The sequence below is a fragment of the Pithys albifrons genome, chromosome 6, assembly GCF_047495875.1.
Source record: "Pithys albifrons albifrons isolate INPA30051 chromosome 6, PitAlb_v1, whole genome shotgun sequence".
NCBI classification, from domain to species: Eukaryota; Metazoa; Chordata; class Aves; order Passeriformes; family Thamnophilidae; genus Pithys; species Pithys albifrons.
The window spans coordinates 46,536,178-46,553,932 of NC_092463.1; the positions used below are offsets into that span (position 1 = coordinate 46,536,178).

Genomic DNA, 17,755 nt, shown 5'->3' on the forward strand with positions numbered 1-17,755 from the left:
TCTGTGTTTTTGCCCAGCAGTCTTCATACAAGCTGGGTCCAAAGCAAGCAAGTAGACACACAGGGACGAGGTCAAAAAAACCCCAAGCAACCTAACTTGAGTGAAAAGGAAAGAGATGGATTCAGATTGAGAGGAAATGAAGAACTCTGTTTCAGAATTGACCTGGAAGTTGCAAATCATGGGCAAACTGTGATCCAGCTGGTCACCCACTACACGTATAGTTCCCACACAGCTAAAGGTAAGCCAGGAGAGTCAGGCCTTTGGATATATGCTGCTACAAAATCTCAAGCAATTTAAAGCATCCAGAGGTGAGCATTTCATTCCAGAAAGCAGAGAGGGGGAAAAATGAAAAAAAAATAGCCATTTTTAAATACCCTTTAGATACCTTTCTGTGCATTTGTATAATATCTAACATAGTGGAATCCTGATGTCATTTGGCTTTGTCCATGACACTGCAGGATCAGTATCAGGCTTACTGAAATTAGTAAACTCATAATGAATTGAAAGGGCGTTGCCTCAAGGCAGTGAACAATTTCTGGAGCCTGTTTTTCTTCAAATTCTAACCTCTGTTTTCTCTACAAATACTGCCTTCCTGCTGTTTGTACCTCTATACAGAGACAGGCCAGACAGACAGACATTGGTGAAGGAAAGCAGGAGTAAAGCAGCGTTTGGTAGCAAAGCAGCATTCCTTGCTGAGGACAATAATTGCAGTACTCTTCAAAGGACTGGTAAAATCTATCAATAAATAAAAATAATCTCAGAGAAGAGAGAAAAGAGAGAAGTCTGGAAGGGTTTCCACTGGGATCTAACTGGCATCCAAACATTTGCTGAGTTCTGTCAAGAAATTCTGCATCTTTACCAAATATAATGTGCATACTTATTTGCAAATTAATTCTGACTTTCCTTCCTGCTATGCAATTCTTTGTAATTTATTCTCGTCTCCTTTTTGCTCTTCCTCTACAACTTGCATTTCATTTTGAAACTGTACCCTTTATTTGAGAAACAGGATTTAAAATCATCCCAATCAGCTCCTAATTTAAGGGGAGGAGAAAACGGAATGGAAATTATTATTATTTCATTTCCTCGCATATGCTTACATGTTAGAGGGGTGTGATAAACCTGGGATCCATAATCAGAAAATTTTTATTTTCACCATGCAGAAATTCTGTGGAGGAAAGCAAGAGTTTTCTCCCTGATCAGGAATAGTTTCTTCCCTGTACACAAAGAATTTTGGTTCCCAGGCATCTTTTCTAGCCTTCTGCATTTGTTGTCTTCTTCCTAAAGAGAAAAATCCAGTTATTTCTACTAGAGTGAGCACCTATTCCTGTTTATCTCTCAACCCTCTCCTATGTTTTTGTGCTGGATACAGCCCCGTGTGCACAGAGGCAGTGACTACAACACTGAGTGACAGGTTTCTGGATTCGAAGATACTGACATTTATATTTGATGGGGGCGGGAAACAAAACATAAAACAGAACTTAGGCAAACCTCTGCAGATATTGATGAGATTGTTTCAAAAATAACAGAAAGGGTTGCTGTTGATATGCATCAGTGAAGAAAATCTGCCTTTATTGCAGGCAAGCTACTGAGCTTTTATAGTCAGCATTTCTTCACTGTGCCCCTGTCTTAGAGTCATGGAACAGATCCCTACAATAATCAAGAAATAAAAAACTACACATTTTATAAATATAAATCTGCAAACAGTAAGTGAATGCAAGGATGTAATTCAGTCTAGGATTTCTGCAGCTGTTAATAAATCACTCGAGCTGCACTCTGGCAGCTTATGACATCAGCAGATCCCCTCAAGTGAATTACAGCCATTAATTTACACAGAGCAGGCCATCTATCATATATTATTGACCATCTGCTACTAAGAATATGTACATTTTTGATAAATTATTAAGATTTTGGTGAGAAACATCTTTAATTTTATTCCTACATATATTAATTTGGGATGTTCAACTTTGGGTTTGTAACTGAAGCCAACTTGTGACATCAGCCAGAGGTGACTACACCTTAATGGCCACAGTCCACCCCACAGCACCTTCAGTGAGACAGAGAGGCCAGAGCTTAAGGCCCTGCTGCTGCACAGAGGGAAGTGAACAGTCCTCTCAAATGTGTCACAGGAAGGAATTTTCTCACCCAGCACACAAAGGAACAAATTCTCAGTGTGGTCATGCCAACAGGAAAGTGTCACTCATAATGTGAAACCTGTTACTTATTTGCATATCATCATTTCTTCCCAATAGTGAAAACAAGGGCTACAGAGCATCTCCTTGCTGTGCACAGAAAATAAAACATCACCATAATGCAAGATCAAGCTCATTACACCTGGCAATTTACTTGGGCTCCTCCCTTGCATTTCCATTTCCTCACACTTTGTTCTGTGATATTGCTGGGCTCGTAAAATCGGCAGAACTGACAATAAGGGTTTGGGCACAGTATTTCCAGTTTAAAATCCCAGTGTAAGTTCTACATAAGTTACAGCAGAAGTCATGGTGTGTTTTAATACTTCTGTGGCATGAAGGTGCCCTTGGCAGGCCTGCTAAAGAGCCCGAACATACATGACACTCTGCTCTGACACTGGCACAAGAACACTCCCAGATGTCTGTTCAAAGCTGCTTATGCTGGGTCTGTGCAAAAGCACTGCAGAATAAAAGCAAGCAAAAAACCCCAAATGGCTGAGTACAACCGTCAGGTGGGTGATGGACTTTTCAGTTGTAGTTCCATGTTTGTAGTTCTCCAAATCACCCACAGTATTTAGCTCAGATTTGCAAATAAAGTAAGAGTGGACACATAGGCACAAAACATCATTTGCTCCACTAGAGCTGTATCTTTTCCAACTTAAGCTGGATTTGGCTTCATATCAATGGAAAGGTTTTGTTGCAGGGGTGGTCTGGAACAGGGAGGCTTCAGGCTGGATTCTGGCCCTGCAGCTGCGGGCAGGAGTCTGGACCAACACAAAGTCCCAGAGGCTGCAGTGCACCAGCAAGTTCTACGTGTAACTCAAGTCTAAAGTACACCTTTGGCTTCTTAAAAGATAAAAATACTTTAATAACTACAACTTTTCAGTAATAACTGAATGACCAAAAATATTTGTGATATTAGGACTGTACATCATAGCACTTATGGGATGTTGAAAATGTAAAAACTATTCCCAAAGTGGGAACATCTACAAAATCTGCAAAAAGCTATTTTTTATAACTGTAACAATTTAGGAAGACTACTTTGAGAATAATGACTACTGATTCTTGCCAATGCACACTGAAATGCACTCACTCATTGTTCAGTACACGCTCAAAATATTTTGGCCCAATAGTACTAGAAAAAAGTTCTCCAGCAGAAGTCACAAAATTGCTATAGATATCTTGAGTCACATGTGACTGACTGGAATTTTTACAACTTTAACAAATAATGTCATCATCACTATCCTTAGATAACTAAATAGAAAACAATAAAGGTTTATTATCAGAGATTTTTCATATTATGGTGAGGTGTTAGGCTGATCCAGTATCATTAATTTAGAAAATGAAACCAATGTTGAAACTACCTAAGGGCCTTTCACTATAAAAAATATAATACATTTCTAAAATTACATTTAGATGGAGATAGTTGCCACATATCTGCTGGTTTCCAGAAAAAAAATAATTGGGTACATTAGTAAATTTATTCTTCAAGCATCATATTTGACAATAGTTTGACCACCCAACTTTCTTGCTCTCTAAAAATGTGGTTTATGTAATAAAAAACCTACCATGGAGAAGTACTATAATGTAGAAAAAAAACCCCAAATCCAACTGTAATTGAAATAGAAATACTGCCCTTTTGTTTTAATTTAACTTTATAACTGTTACCAGCATAGCAGAGGAAGTAAGTCTTAGATGAAAGAATTCTGAAAAAATCCTCTCAGATGTAGCCAGGGCTTTGTCACCAGATCACCTGCTGGAGTCAATGAAGGGATGTGGACAGGGGGTTTCCTGGATGCTGCTTCAACCATAGGAAGACTCGTCAACCATTGTTGGAGCTATGGAAAACTCTTCTTGCTGTAAGGACCGAAGTCAGCATCATCCAATCCAGCAGTATCTCCCCTTCCAAGATGACTGTAGCCATTCCCATAAATATACAGGGCAACTTGGTGCACTATAAAACAACATACACAAGTTGGTACTGACATTATCAGTGTCACTCCTTGTGAGGATGCTACTGACAGACCACTCTGGCTTGAATTAAACCTTTCAGAGGCTTATCATTTATTTGTAAAAGTCTGTTAATCTGCTTTAACAACTGGGCATGCAAAATCTCATCTTCAGAGGCAGTTTTTTGTTATGAAATTGTAGTAAAATCAATTTACCTAGCAATTTAGCTTGAGGCATATGACCTTTCCAGTTATCATCTCACTTGTGTTATTAAACCAAAATTAAATGTCACATGCAAAATTATATTTTATTGAAAATCTTTAGCATCCTACTATGAACAAAACTGAGCATTTGGTACTCCTGGTGAGCAGCTGTTGACAGGAGAGGTCTTTCATGGCAAATCCTTTCCTCTTCCACAGGCCTCTCTGGTTACCTTAGGACGAGTGCAAACAAACTAAAAGCTTTAGAAAACTTATAAAGCTGGTGTTTGAGAACAGTCCGTGCCGTTATAAGCACATCGTGCAACAAAATACAAAAAGGGTAACATGAAATATCAAGCACACTGCAAAATTCCCGAACTTCAGCAGAGAAACTCCCCCTTCTTCCAACCCCTGCGAATGCAGAAAGGCTCAGCAGCTACCGCACTGAAAAGCCTTTTTCGCGTCAAACGCGTTCAGCTCAGCCCGTTGCTGCCCCGGGGCGGTATCGCAGCCGCCCCTCCCCGCGCTGTCGCGACATGGCGCGACAGCCCCGCAGCCACCTCTTTGTTCGGGGTCCGGTGGCGGCGCTGCCCCGCCCCGGCGCTGGGGGGAGCCCGTGCGGGCCGCGGACACCGGGCGGGGCGGGGGCCGATCCGCTGCCCCCGGGGCTGCCCCGGCAGGGAGGGAGGGAGGGAGGTGCCGTCCCAGCCCCTCCGGCCGCGGGGGCCATTTTTAAATGCCTCTGTCAGGCGACGGCGCCAGGGGAGCAGGTGCCAGGGGCTGCGGCCTGCGTTCCCCCCGCCTGCGGGGCAGGGCGCACTGTCCCCCCAGAGCCCCGGGCCGGGCGGGTAAGGGGCTCCCGCGGGGGCCACAGGCGGGCACAGCGCGGAGCTCGCCCCGCGGCGCGGAGTCCCCCCGTTTAAAGGGCAGCTCCGCGCGGAGGGATCCCGCGCCGGTACTTCTTTCCGCACACACGGCCGTGCGGGAGGCCCGGGCCTCGTTCTCCCCCCTCAGCGGGATCCATCCGCCGCGCCGGGCGGGCATGGGGGCCGCGCCCGCCGCCGTCCCCGCTCCGCGGCCGGTCCCGCTGCCGCGGCTGCCCCCGCGCTGCCCGCGCTGAGGCGGCGGCGGCGCCGCCACGAGGAGGCGGCGCGGGGAGCGGCGCCGGCGGGGGCGGGCGGTGTGTGCCCTCCGAGCGGAGTATCCTTCCGCGGCGGCAGGAGTGCGGCACTGTACCCGCGGTGTCCCTCCGCCGCCGGGAGCGCAGGGGCACTCGGCGTCTCCCCGGACGGGGCGAGGAGGTCGCGGGATCCGCTGGGAGGAACACGAAGAAACTTCGGGGCGCGGCGGCCGGCGCGGCGCCCGTCTGGCTCGGCAGGGCGGCGGGACGAGGGCTCCCCGCAGGGAAGGAGGAGGAGGAGGAGGAAGCGGCGGCGGGTCCTCGCCGCCACCCCGCGGGGTCTCTGCGGGGGAGCCCCGGGGACTCTTTCTCGCGGGGCGCGGCGGAGGGATCTCCAGGCGGCTCTCCCCGCCGCCTCCCCCCGGCGCCGCTCGCCCCTCAGCGCCGCCATCTTGGATTTTAATCCGCCATTTTTTTCCTCCCCCCACTCGGAATTATTTTTTATCATTATCGCGGCTTTTTTTTTCCTCCCCTCTCCTTAGTTTTTCTCCCCGCTCCGCTTCTCCCTCGCTCGGCCTTTGCTTTCCCCCGCCAGCTTCCTCCCTTCCCCCCCCCCTCCCTTCCCTTTGATGATTCATTTTCCCCCCGTGGCAGCGGGGGCAGCGCCGGCGGCGGCGGACCCAACGCGGGGCGGTGAGTGCGGGTCTCGGGGCGGGGGGTCTGTGTGCGCTCTGCGGGGCGGGGGCGGCGCCCCCCGGCGTGGGGGGCGGTGAGGAGCCTGCCCGGGGCCGGCAGCGGGCAGGGCGAGGGCCGCGGGGGCGCTGACAGCTCGGGCGGAGCGGGACCCGCGGCCCAGGGACGGCTGCGGGCGGGGCCGGGGCCGGGGCCGGGGCCGGGGGCGACGGGAGGCGGCGGGAGGCGAACGCCAGAGGGCAGCACCGGCGGCGGGGGCGGTGCCGCCCGGGGCCCGCTCCCCTTCCGCCCGGGCCGGCCCTGCCAGCCGAGCCAGCACTTTCAGCCACTTCCAGCAGTTTCAGGTCTGCTTGGAGTGACCCTCCCAAGTTTGCCTCAGTTTGGTAGAAAGGCCTGACGTCTTGGGTTGTCTTTATTTTTTAATTATTTTTTGTATGTGTCATTTTTCTTCGGGGAATAAATACATGCTTTCAAGAATAGGGTAAGGCACGTCTTTGTCCAACATCTGTATTTGAAACTTTAAAGTCAAGTTACCTTCAGGACGTTACTCTGGGAAACATTAAAAGCGGGGGATGAGGGGGAAAGTACGTGGTGTTATGTTGAGGCGTGTCACAGGCGGTGTGAGAACCAGAAGTGTAGAACTTTGTGGAGTTTTCCAGTGGATTGAATTCAGGCAACGCATGTCTCAGGACAAGAGGACATGGTCTTAAGCTGCACCGGGGAGGTTTAGATTGGATATCAGGAAGAATTTTTTCACAGGAAGGGTGATTAGATGTTGGAACAGACTGCTCAGGGTGGTGGTGAAATCATCTCCGAGGTGTTTAAGGAAAGACTGGATGTGGCACTTAGTGCTGTGGTCTAGTTGACAAGGTGGTATTTTGTCATAGGTTGTACTCGGTGGTCTCGAGTCTTTTTGATTTTGTGAGATGGCCATCTGATCAAAGCATAACTATAAGGACATAGTATGAGGTTTTAATCAGTGAGGTTAAAATGTCTTACAGGATAAATTCACACGCAGTCATGCCTTGTTTCCATAACCTGGTCACTGTAGCTACTGTAGCTACTTCAGTTTTCATTAAAACTGAACTTTTCTCTTGAATTCTGTGAGCTTGCTTTCTTGCAAGTAACAGTGTGTGAAGAAATCAAGGTTTACTTGATTGAATAATCAGATTTTATGGAGATTTTATTAGTCTATTTTGTTATTTGGACTGGATGGACACAGACATCTCTGCTTTATACTCATTGGAGCTCACAAACTGGAAAATCAGATTTATTTAAAGCAGTTGCTAAATGCATTGCATATTAAATGAATGAGTGGGATGATGTATCCTTATATACTCAGTAACAGGGCTTTTAAATACTTGAATGCTCGGTTAGCGCTATCCTGTTCCAGAACTACAATTCCCAGAGTGCACTGCACTTCCAACAGCGCCGTGCTTTAAAGCGACAGACAGCTCAGTTACCACAGGAAGTGTAAGGTGGAATAGTTCGGTGCTAAACAGTGAATCCAGAGCTGTGGTTTGCAAATGCAAAGCATTTGGGAGAATTCCCAGCTTAAGTACTCCTGACCACCTCCCTGACCTTGGGTGTTCTCCCTGCCCTGTAGGATCTTCTTGTGCGACGGTTCAAGGCAGCAAGGTTCAGACTTGTCTGGTGAATCCTCTGATTCAGTCACCAAATCTTTCAAGTCACTTGGCTCTGTATTTGTTTTGCTGGGACAGAGGGAGGATGGCATGGAAGTGGGTACAGGAGGCGAGGAGGCAGCAGGGCTGCTTTTGCTGTTAGTGCTGGTTTGGAGTCTTCATTGAACTCTTTGATCCAGCCCTGGTGGGGCTGCCCTGAACTGAACCTGAACCTGCGTGAGGGACACAGCTACACACACAGTTAAACTGGGCTGTGAAGGTCTGGGCTCCAGAGCTGGTGGCAATGTTTGTATTAGTGAACAGTGGGGAGGGAGGAGGTTCTCCCTCTCCTGGAGGCAGGGAGCTTTTGGATCGTCTCTGTGAACATCTGCTGGACTCTGGAGTTGTTGCAGAGAGCTGGGGACATCTGACAGGCTTCAGGAACTTTGCTCAGCCACTTACTTGGCTTTGCCCCGAGAGAGTACCCAGTGGAGGGGGCAGAGGAGCAGGGGCAGGAGCTGCTGAAGCACTTCTCTGTGTGTAACACCCTCTCTGCCCCTCATTTGTGCCGGCACTGGGTTGCTTCTGTGCCTCATTGTGCTTGGATGAGTATCCAAACTGACACAGAAATCACATGGCTGCAAAAGAACTGGCACAGGAGAAAGGAGGAATGTACACACTGAGCTATTGGTGGGAGACTGAGCCTGCCTTTAGCTCTGGTTTGAATCCACTGTGCTTTCACAAACCTGCATCCTGGGGCTGCAGTTCTGCAACAGTGGATCAAAACTGACTCTGGTCAGTTCAAAATTTTGCAGCCTCCCCTGTGCTGTTGTTAATCCGTGTCCGGTTCTGCACAGAGTTTTTTCTCTGAACTAATTTGCTGAAAAGAAACACTCAAACCAATTTTTTTTTCTGGGCGTCCAGTTTATTGAGCCAGTTCATCCCAAGGGCAGTAACCAAAATAAGACTTGAGGCTGTTTTGAAAAGCTCCATAAAGCTGTGCAAGTTTTCATTCAACAAAATTTTTATTTTGATCAGTCTTTTTTACTCTGGTGATCCTGTAGGAAAACTGGTTGGATAGTTCTGCTCCACTTCCCAGATGGAAAGGTCTGTTGCCTTTTGTAGAACTACCAGAAATGAAACGTACTTGTTTTCTCTTGACACCACTGATTTGTCCAGAAGATCCGAGGCTGTCAGCATTGGGTCTTTCCTTTGGGATTTTGTGTGTGTGTATCTTATATTTGCTTTAGACCACTGTGTCATTGAGGAAGACTTTTTTGCAACTAGAGTTAATTAAAAAACCCAAAACAACAAACAAACAGAAAAAAACAAGCCAAAATTTAGATGTTTGAGTTCTTAAAAGACATTGAGAAACCATATTTTTGGAGCAGGTCCTTTGCCTGCCTTCATACTGGAGGCTGAAGGAAAGGGGGAGATGCCCCTGCCTGTTACTAAAACCTCCTGATCCTCGTCTCTTTGCCTGTGTCCTGGGAAAGGATGAACAAAACCCACTGCCTGTTACAAACTGTCCCTGCCCTTTAAGTAATAAATATTTCTATACAAAAAGCTGTGTTATGGGAGACTGAAATAATTGACACTTGAATTTCTTATAGTACCTGATGTAATTGTTTCTGTGGTGTAGAGTGTTACTGATTTGGTTTTGTACAACTTTTTTCCCCCCTCACAACAAGACTTTTCTGAATTGATAGATGAGAACCCAAAATCCAGGAGGCTCAGACAACTTTTGAGATCCATTTTAATAGCCATAGAACTTCCTCACTCAAATTCGTAGGGATTTACAGCTGTTCCCTGTATAAAAGGACTAAGGCTTTCCAAATTTAATATAAATCTGAATGGTACTGTTTAATCAGTCTGGTAAACACACTGGCCTTGTGAGTATCTTGGGTGATGGCAGCATTAACCATGTGTGTGCTTCAGTTGTTGGTTGGTGTTTCTGAATGTTACTGAACTGTAAATAAAGTGTGTTAATAGGTTTCATAAATTTAAATACAGGTAAATGAAACCTAAGTTTTCATTTTTTAGAGTACTGTTAAAATTAAATGCCAGATACCTCAATGAGAGGTGCCAAGTGCAATTGAGGTATTTTTTGACATTTGAGGGAATGTGCCCATAAAACTACAGTACTAGATTTATAAAAGGCAGTGTAATTATTAAGAGTAATGGTATTATTAATAAAGGGTTAAAAATACAGTGTGGACATTTACATTCAAATAAAAGAGGCCCCTTAGGAGCTCTAATTGTGCTGGTAAACTTAACAATGTAGATAAACCCTTAGTAATAAGTGGTCCCTGTGTGGTGTTATATTTCTGATGGCAGAGCCCCGTAGCAAGCATTTTGAATTATGTGGTGGTGTAAGTATGTTTGAGTTTTTTCTTCAATAGAAAGATGGTTTTCATCACTTGCTTTTCTCCCTCAGTTCTAAAGCACTTCTCAGAATAAGTCTGATGTTAAAGGTAGTGAGAGCAAATCACATCTGAAGATGTATTAAAGACCATGTGGTGGTGATGAGTGGGGCATCTCCTGCCCCCTTTTGGGTTTTCTGTTGGCATTAGCAGCTGTGATACTCATGGGGAAAGGAGTTTTGTCTTCAAGGCAGGGTTTGTGTCAGGTTGGAAGGGACCACAGTGGATCACCTGGTCCAATCTGCCTGCTCAGGCAGGGTCATCCTATAGCACATGGCACAGCATTTTACCCAGATGATTCTTGAGTATCTCCAGTGGGGGAGACTCCACACCCTCTCTGGGCAACCTGTGCCAGTGCTCAGTCACCCGCCCACACAGTGAGGTTCTTTCTCATATTCAGGTGGAATTTCCTGAGCAGCAGTTTCTGCACTGAAAAGAGTTACATTCTTCCAGTTGGTAATTTGGCTGATATTAGAAAATACAAGGCAGCAGTAGACGGCAACAAAGGTTTTCCTGCTCATTAGGCTGCAGGGCTCAAACAAATAATGGTGTTTCACAAGAATTTTGCTAGGCTTTACTAAATCACTTGAATTTGCTCTAGGAGGACTTATGTTGTTGTTCTATATCAATCTATTTTGGAGCATAAGGAAGTGTTTTTCCCAATGTTTAGTATAATTTGACTACTGTTCTGTGGCCACATTGCTTCTTACCTTTGCTGTTGTACCTTCCTTGTCATTTCTGTTATTTGTTAAGCAGAAGTGTCTCAGCACAGATGGCACTGACCCTCCCCAAGTGCACTTGTGAAAGATGAGTTTCCTTCTCTGTGCAGAAATGCCTCACCTTCAGCCCGAAGTGTAGGTGCTGTATCTGTTGTTAGGATCATTTTCCCCCCAGGATCTTGGATACACAACAGTACTCCAGAATCGTACTTGGTGCTGGACTTCACTCATCTGTGCTGCTCCTGAGCTGTAGCACCACAAGGTGGAGTTCAGTCCTGGTTTACAGAGACCAAGGCTGAATTTAGTGGGAGTCTTTCATGTAGTTCCTGTTTTCATGCTTTTCATTACCACTATTACAAAAACAGGGAGAGAGGTCTAATTGGAGCATATAGACCTGTAAAACAGACTGAGAAGTTGGAGAAGGAAAATTGAGTGAGTGAGTTTGTCACTGAGTGTTCACATGATAGGCAGTCAGTGGCAGATCTTCACAGGGTTGGTCTTCTCAGAGAAGTTCGGGTGGGATGCTTAACAGGAAAGTTTTGTGGAGTTGTTTGGTTGTTTTTGTGTTTTTGTTGGTGGTTTTTCTAGATGTGTGTTATCAGGCAAGCTCTGTGAAGAAAAGAAAAAAAAGTAAGCCTATCCAAGGGATTTTTTGGAGGTACTATAGTTAAAATGTATATAGCTGTGTGTAGCTGAATACAGTGAATAGAGTTTTCCCTGGTAAATTTTAAGTTCCTGGTTTGTTTTAGGCTTTATCTGATAACTTCCTAAAGAATTTTGTTAATGTGCAAAGCAACTTTTGCGTTCTGGTAGTCCAGCTATTCAGTTACAGCTGTCTTAAAGAGCTGTGTTAAAGATTGGTGGAGTAACAGAGACATTTAAACATCTCTCTTTTCCCCTCTCCCTCTCCTTCACCCTGTCCTTTTTTTTTTAATCTTGAGGTTAAAGCAAATCCTTGCTATCCCTTGCAGCAAGAAAATTGTTTGTCCACTAAATTCCTATTCCTTATACTGAGGCAGTGGTTGAGCAGCTTTTCCTCAGTCTGATTCTCTTACACTTTGTTGGGAGGCTTTACTGGCTTTTGTGACAGTTTGTAAAAGGTTCTAAGACCTGTGGGTTTCTGGGTCATATGTTCTAGTAGGATGTTTGAGCCAGTGCATCTGTTTCTATGTGGTGCACTTATCTCTGCTGTTTTTCTCTAATTACCTCAATCTTCTGAATTTCTGTAAGTAACTTACTTAGTTATAGTTATCTGGCCATAAACGTTTCTGTAGCTCTCGGTAGCCGAATCCCATGGGTGTCTAACAGAAATCTAGTAATTTACTACTCTTACCTGATTAAAAGCAGAATTTCTACAAATGACAGTATTTCAAACATCTGTTAGTGTGTTGTGACTTCCTCCCCCCAGACTGAATGCCTGTAACAATATGCCTGTTCCTGCTGCAAGCAGAGCACTGATGTTCTTTTTATAATTATAGTAAAGTGAAAAGGCACAATTTATTTCTTTGTGAGGAAGCAGTGAGGAGGAGGGGGAATTAAAATCAAGTGAATGAATTACTAATGTGTAAATGCAATTGCAAAATAATTGTGTAAATCAGGGTCAGATTTTTTCCTGCAATTTGTACAGTGAGACACAACTGTGTAAAAAACGTTACTGACTTTCTTATTATTACACAAAAGACATTGAGGCTGCCCACAAAAGCTGGAATTGGCTCTGCTAGACATCAATGGATTGTAAAACTTCAGCTCTCCTTGTGACCTTACTTAGTACTGTCACCTTGAGCCACGTGTGTTGTGACTGTATTTTTTGTTACATGGAACAGTAAAAATAGTAGCCTGGGTCCTCGGTCACCATTGAGGGGTTTTTGAATGGTGATTTTTAAATAAAGATTTAAACTGTGTTTATCTTTAGTTCTTGAAGGATACTTGTAAAATGTCATTCTTTGGGGTAGATCTCTTAGTAGCTTCTGGGTTTTATTTATTAGGAGATACAATCTTAATTGGATATGTATCTGAAAAGACTCTGGATTTGGAGTCACATAGTTCTGTGTGTGTTTAATATGTGCTTGTACAGGTGTATATGTGTGTCTAGTCCAGCTCTTTAAAAATTTGTAATTTATCAGCTTTAGAATTCAGTCTTTGCTGCCAGATGTCATTGTAAGTTTCAGACAGACAGACTGTTCTGAGTTGGAAGGGACCCACAAGGATCATCCAGTCCAACTCTTAAGTCAATGGCCCACAGAGGGGATTGAACCCATGTGTCAGAGAATACTTCACCTGTTCACAGTTCCATGTACTAATGCTAATGAACTGGTGCTAATGAACTGCTTTTTTATTTTTATCATGCAAATGCAGATCACCATCTTTTCTCCTCCCCCCCTTATTGTTTGATTTTATTATTTTGGGGAGTATTACTATTTTTGTTAAAATCTGTGTCTAGGAAACAGTTTCCTAGTAAGTTCTAATTGTGTTTATGTTTTCCTTCCAGTAGGTATTGGAACTGAATTTATTCATCCACTTCTCCAAGCCTTTTGAAAAGTGACTAAATGCAACTGAGTCAGATTGTCTGTGGTTATGAAGTGGCTGGGAGAATCCAAGAACATGGTGGTGAATGGCAGGAGAAGTGGAAGCAAGTCATCTAATGACCACTCACAGACCAAAGTGCAGCATGCAGGAAAGGAGAATCCAAAGACAGGCAAAAACGGAGTTGAGAGAAGATCAACCAGATGTATGTCATGTTTGTGCTGCTTGGTACTGTATGGGATAAATTAATCAGTTTGCAAGTCAGGCTTCTGTCTTATCTTAATTCATGAGGGAGGTCTGCAGTCAGCACGGAGCTACCATCAGAAGTACTAATTATGTTTGTATTTTTTGGATGTGTTAACTCCCTTCAGGAGTATAAATCTCTTCAGAAGAGTTTAAAAGTTAAGTAAGAATAACTGGATGTAAATTGATTTTGAACTCTATAATTATAAATCACATGATTGGTACTAAGTGAAAACAAGTTTAATTTGAAGTGGATAACATAATTTGAAGTACTAGCCCAACTTTTAGGTAATGGACTTGTACAATTAAACCACATTTTTTTAGTGAAATCACATACTTCGATAGTCATTATGAAATGGTTTTAAGGGATATGGATTTTTATTCTTGCTGCTGATCTGGCATAAAGGACTAAGTGCAAATTCAAAGTCCTAAGTCCTTTATTCACGTCTTGGGAAAATCAGTTTTAAAGTTTCATGGCTTTATTGTGTTTATAGGTCAGAAATTTTAGAGGTAGTCGTTACTGAACTGTCCAATCTGGAAAGATGTTTGTAGCTGGGGAAGGGAAGAGAGAAGGAAACCAAAGTTCATTAAACAAAGCCATAAAATAACATTCTAAAATACTTTCTTCATTGACTCCTATGTAAATGAACAAAAGGAAGAGGGAAAAATTGACTATGCCTCTGCTTCTTCAGGTATTGTATTGTCTTCCTTAATGGTTCTATATTTTTTGCCTCCAACCTGTGGCTGTCTATCCCCAAACGTAGCTGGGCTTTATCATGTCCCTTCAGTGATATCTAATTTGTGCTCTCTTGTTTGCAGGTAGCAGTGCTTCGGGATTCGAGGGTCAGAGTCGTTATGTGCCTTCCTCTGGAATGTCTGCCAAGGAACTCTGTGAAAATGATGACCTAGCAACTAGTTTGGTTCTTGATCCCTATTTAGGTTTTCAGACACACAAAATGAATACTAGGTAACTTGTCTTTATTTTTCTAGAAAAGAATTCATCTCCTTAGTTGATGTAAATCAGAGCAAAAATGTGGACTTTCTTGCATGTTTAAGAAAGTGAAAAAAACATGAATTTGTGAGTAGCTTCTGCCTTTCAAATGGTGTTACATGCGAGACTGGAACTCGGTGCTACAAATGCACACTCTGACCGTGCCCCATCACAGGTCTCTCCATTAGCCTGGTGTATCTGAGCTGTAGAACAGGTTGTTTCCTATCTTAAATGGTTAATTGATCATAAGTTTTAAATCAGTGTTTCAAAGACAGAAGCCAGTGTTTGGTGAGTTCTCTCTTTATCTCATGTGCCTGGATGCTTTTTCCCCCCCCTTTCTTACTCTTAGAACATCACAGGAAAGATACAGTTCCTGACAGTTCAGTGTTGACACCACTTGGTCTGAAGTTCTTGCTCAAGGAATTGCTACTCAGGCATGTCTGTGTGTACAAGATAAATTAATGTGCCAGCTGGAAACTTGCTTACCAGAATTGCACCTCTTTTTGCACTGTTACACATCTGAATGTTTCTGGTGTAAATTCAGTGTGGTGGTCTCAGGGTTTAGTTGTTTGTGCTTCTCTCTTTTACAGGTGTACTACTGGTTATAAGTATATTCTGTAGGTCTCTACTAAGCTTTAGTTTACGTACAAGATCTGCATTGACAGCTTAATGGAGAAGCTATACATAAATTACAAGTTTCTAAGGACAGGAAGTGTGTGCTATTACTGTACAATAATAAGAGCTGGGGACTGGAGGCAGAAACGCTGCTTGGCTCTTCAGACTGTTGGTGTGACTGTTTAAAGAGGGACAGTTCACCTGTGCAGCACAGTCACATAAGCACAGTGTCAGTTAAGCAGATTTTTTGTGTGTATGTGAGCAACAGCCCAGTTGCTTCAAAACTGATTGCTGGATTAATTGGTGTTGGCATGTTACATTTATGCTTGCTGGTATAACTGACAGCGTGAGTTGCACGTGAAATTTCAGCAGTGTGGTCCTAATAACTTAAAAGACTTGCTCCAAAGAGACTTTTCTTTTTCACTGGAGAGTGCAACATTCACCTTTCAGAGGAACTTTTCAGTTCTTCCTGTTTCCTCCATACTATTGGTCACAGTATCACATTGTGTCTGGTATCCAGGTCGATATTCCTGCAGTTAGTTTGAGGTATCTTTGTATTTTTATCAGTTAATCAAGCTAAATACATATACTCGAAGAATTTTTTTGGTTTTTTGCATGAATGATAGTCTACAGGTTATGGACAGATAGTTAATTCTTATGCTTTTTTCTAAGGAAGTTCTGTATTCATTGTTAAATACTTGGAGAAGTTTCTTTCATAACTGTTGCTTTATGTTGATGTGTTGTCAATACCTAAAATACTTCTTTATTACTATTTTGAACAGAAGGACCAAGCAGAGGCCATAGGCCATCATCACGTGTTTCTTCCTTTCTCAGACTTGGAGAACAGTTACAGGCAGAGTTCAGGGACAGTAGTTAAAATCTTGGAGCACTATGGGAAGTACTTAGGTGAGGCTTGCAACTTCCACCCCAAGCACATCTACTTGCCTCTTTCATATTTTCCTGTTGAGAGAGTTTCTGTTGTAATCAATTAAAATACCGGCATCAGCACAGTTCTTGTTTATCTTTTTGGTGCAGTGGTGGCATCTGCTTGTTACCGAAGCTGTGATGCTTAGATTATCTACCTCCCAGCTAATATACTGTAGTCTTTCTACAGCTGAGATTTATTGTTGTTATTATGGCTTTGAGAGAAGATGGGGGAAAGCAAGTGTGAAAACACTAGACTGTTTCCAAAATGCCAGATGCCAGTACCCAAATACTGCAGTATAGCAGAAATAAAGATTTACAGCTTATATTTAGGCATCTTGTGTTTGAGTGGCATGGAGTCTTATTAGTTACATAGGTTTTGTATTGAGCTGTGCTTAAAATAAAACTGCCATTTATGATGGCAAGCAAGTATTTCATGTTCTCTTACTCTGATTTGTTTGAAGATGCACTGTGGAAGTGCCTGTGCCACTGTTCTGGTGCTGTTGGAAACACGTAAGAGGTTTTGTGTTTGCAACTGGCATAAGTTGACCAGGTGCTGAAGTTGTACTTGACTTTGCCTCTGCAAGCCAAGTCTATATTTTTGTCTGCATGAGTGTCTTCTCTATAAGCACTTTTTCTGCTTCATTCGTTCTTCTAGTTTAAGAGTTTGTGAACTTGATTTGTTCAGAGTATATTGATTAGAGGGGAAAAAACCTTCATAGTAAAATATCTAGACTGTTGTGGAAATGTCCTTGGTTTTCATCTTCTTTATACTGAATTAGTGACCTAGTAAGATGGTGATAGGAACATGATTATTATTTTACTTGTTGTTTTGTGGGGTTTTTTTTCTGGAGGGGCATAAGTATAAAGTCCTGCAGTTCTTGAATGGCCTCCATCCTGAGAACTGGGCGCTTAGCTCTCTGTAAGCTGTCAGGTCAAGAATGGCTGAAAGAGCTGAAGATTAGTTCTCAAAAGATTACAATTGAATCCCCCAAAGTGTTTATCCAGTGTTCCTCTGAAATGTCTTTTTGTCACCAGGGTTTTGATGGACACCTTAACATGTAGCTCTGGAAATGTCTTTAGTGGCTTTACCCAGAAGAAATTTTTTTCATTGTCATGGATTTTTAAGAGGAATTGGGTTGTTTTCGGCACTTCCGATCCTTTTTTATAGGCTGAGTTGTCATTCATTCATCAAATTGGTGGTTCTTATCTTGACAGAATAGCAGGTTAGCAGTTAATAGACTCCATATCTTAGAAAGTATATTCTTGTCTTGTCTATAGCTGTTCTGAGAGGTTTTGCTCGTTCTTGTGCAAATCCTGTTAATCAGCCCTTGTTTGGTTGGTTTCGTTGTGTTAAAAACAAAACTCCTTTTGCAAGCTGTACTTTCTGGGTTGAAGTTTGTCACACACTAGAGATTAAAAAGCCCAGTGAATTGCCTATCTTGCCATCTCTTATTTTCAGATGCTTTTCCCTAGGCTGAGCACTGAGTCTTGAAATTGCATGCCCTGATGGATAATCTGCTCTTTACTGTCTCTCACTTAATAC

At 43.4% G+C, this 17,755-nt stretch overlaps 1 protein-coding gene across 4 annotated transcripts in view; it reads left to right on the forward strand.

Annotated features, from left to right (window-relative positions):
- The first annotated feature begins 5,530 nt into the window (after positions 1–5,530).
- Positions 5,531–17,755, forward strand: part of KMT5B (lysine methyltransferase 5B) — a 28,413-nt gene continuing 16,188 nt past the window's right edge. Inside the window, exons 1-3 of one of the 4 annotated variants that reach the window (XM_071558700.1) lie at positions 5,531–6,149; positions 13,402–13,641; positions 14,499–14,646. In XM_071558700.1, the coding sequence (XP_071414801.1) occupies positions 13,488–13,641; positions 14,499–14,646 (302 nt within the window). In that variant the 5' untranslated portion in view covers positions 5,531–6,149; positions 13,402–13,487. Of the gene's footprint in view, positions 6,150–13,401; positions 13,642–14,334; positions 14,372–14,498; positions 14,647–17,755 lie in introns of those variants that run through there. The other 3 variants (XM_071558699.1, XM_071558701.1, XM_071558703.1) reach the window with 3 other exon arrangements.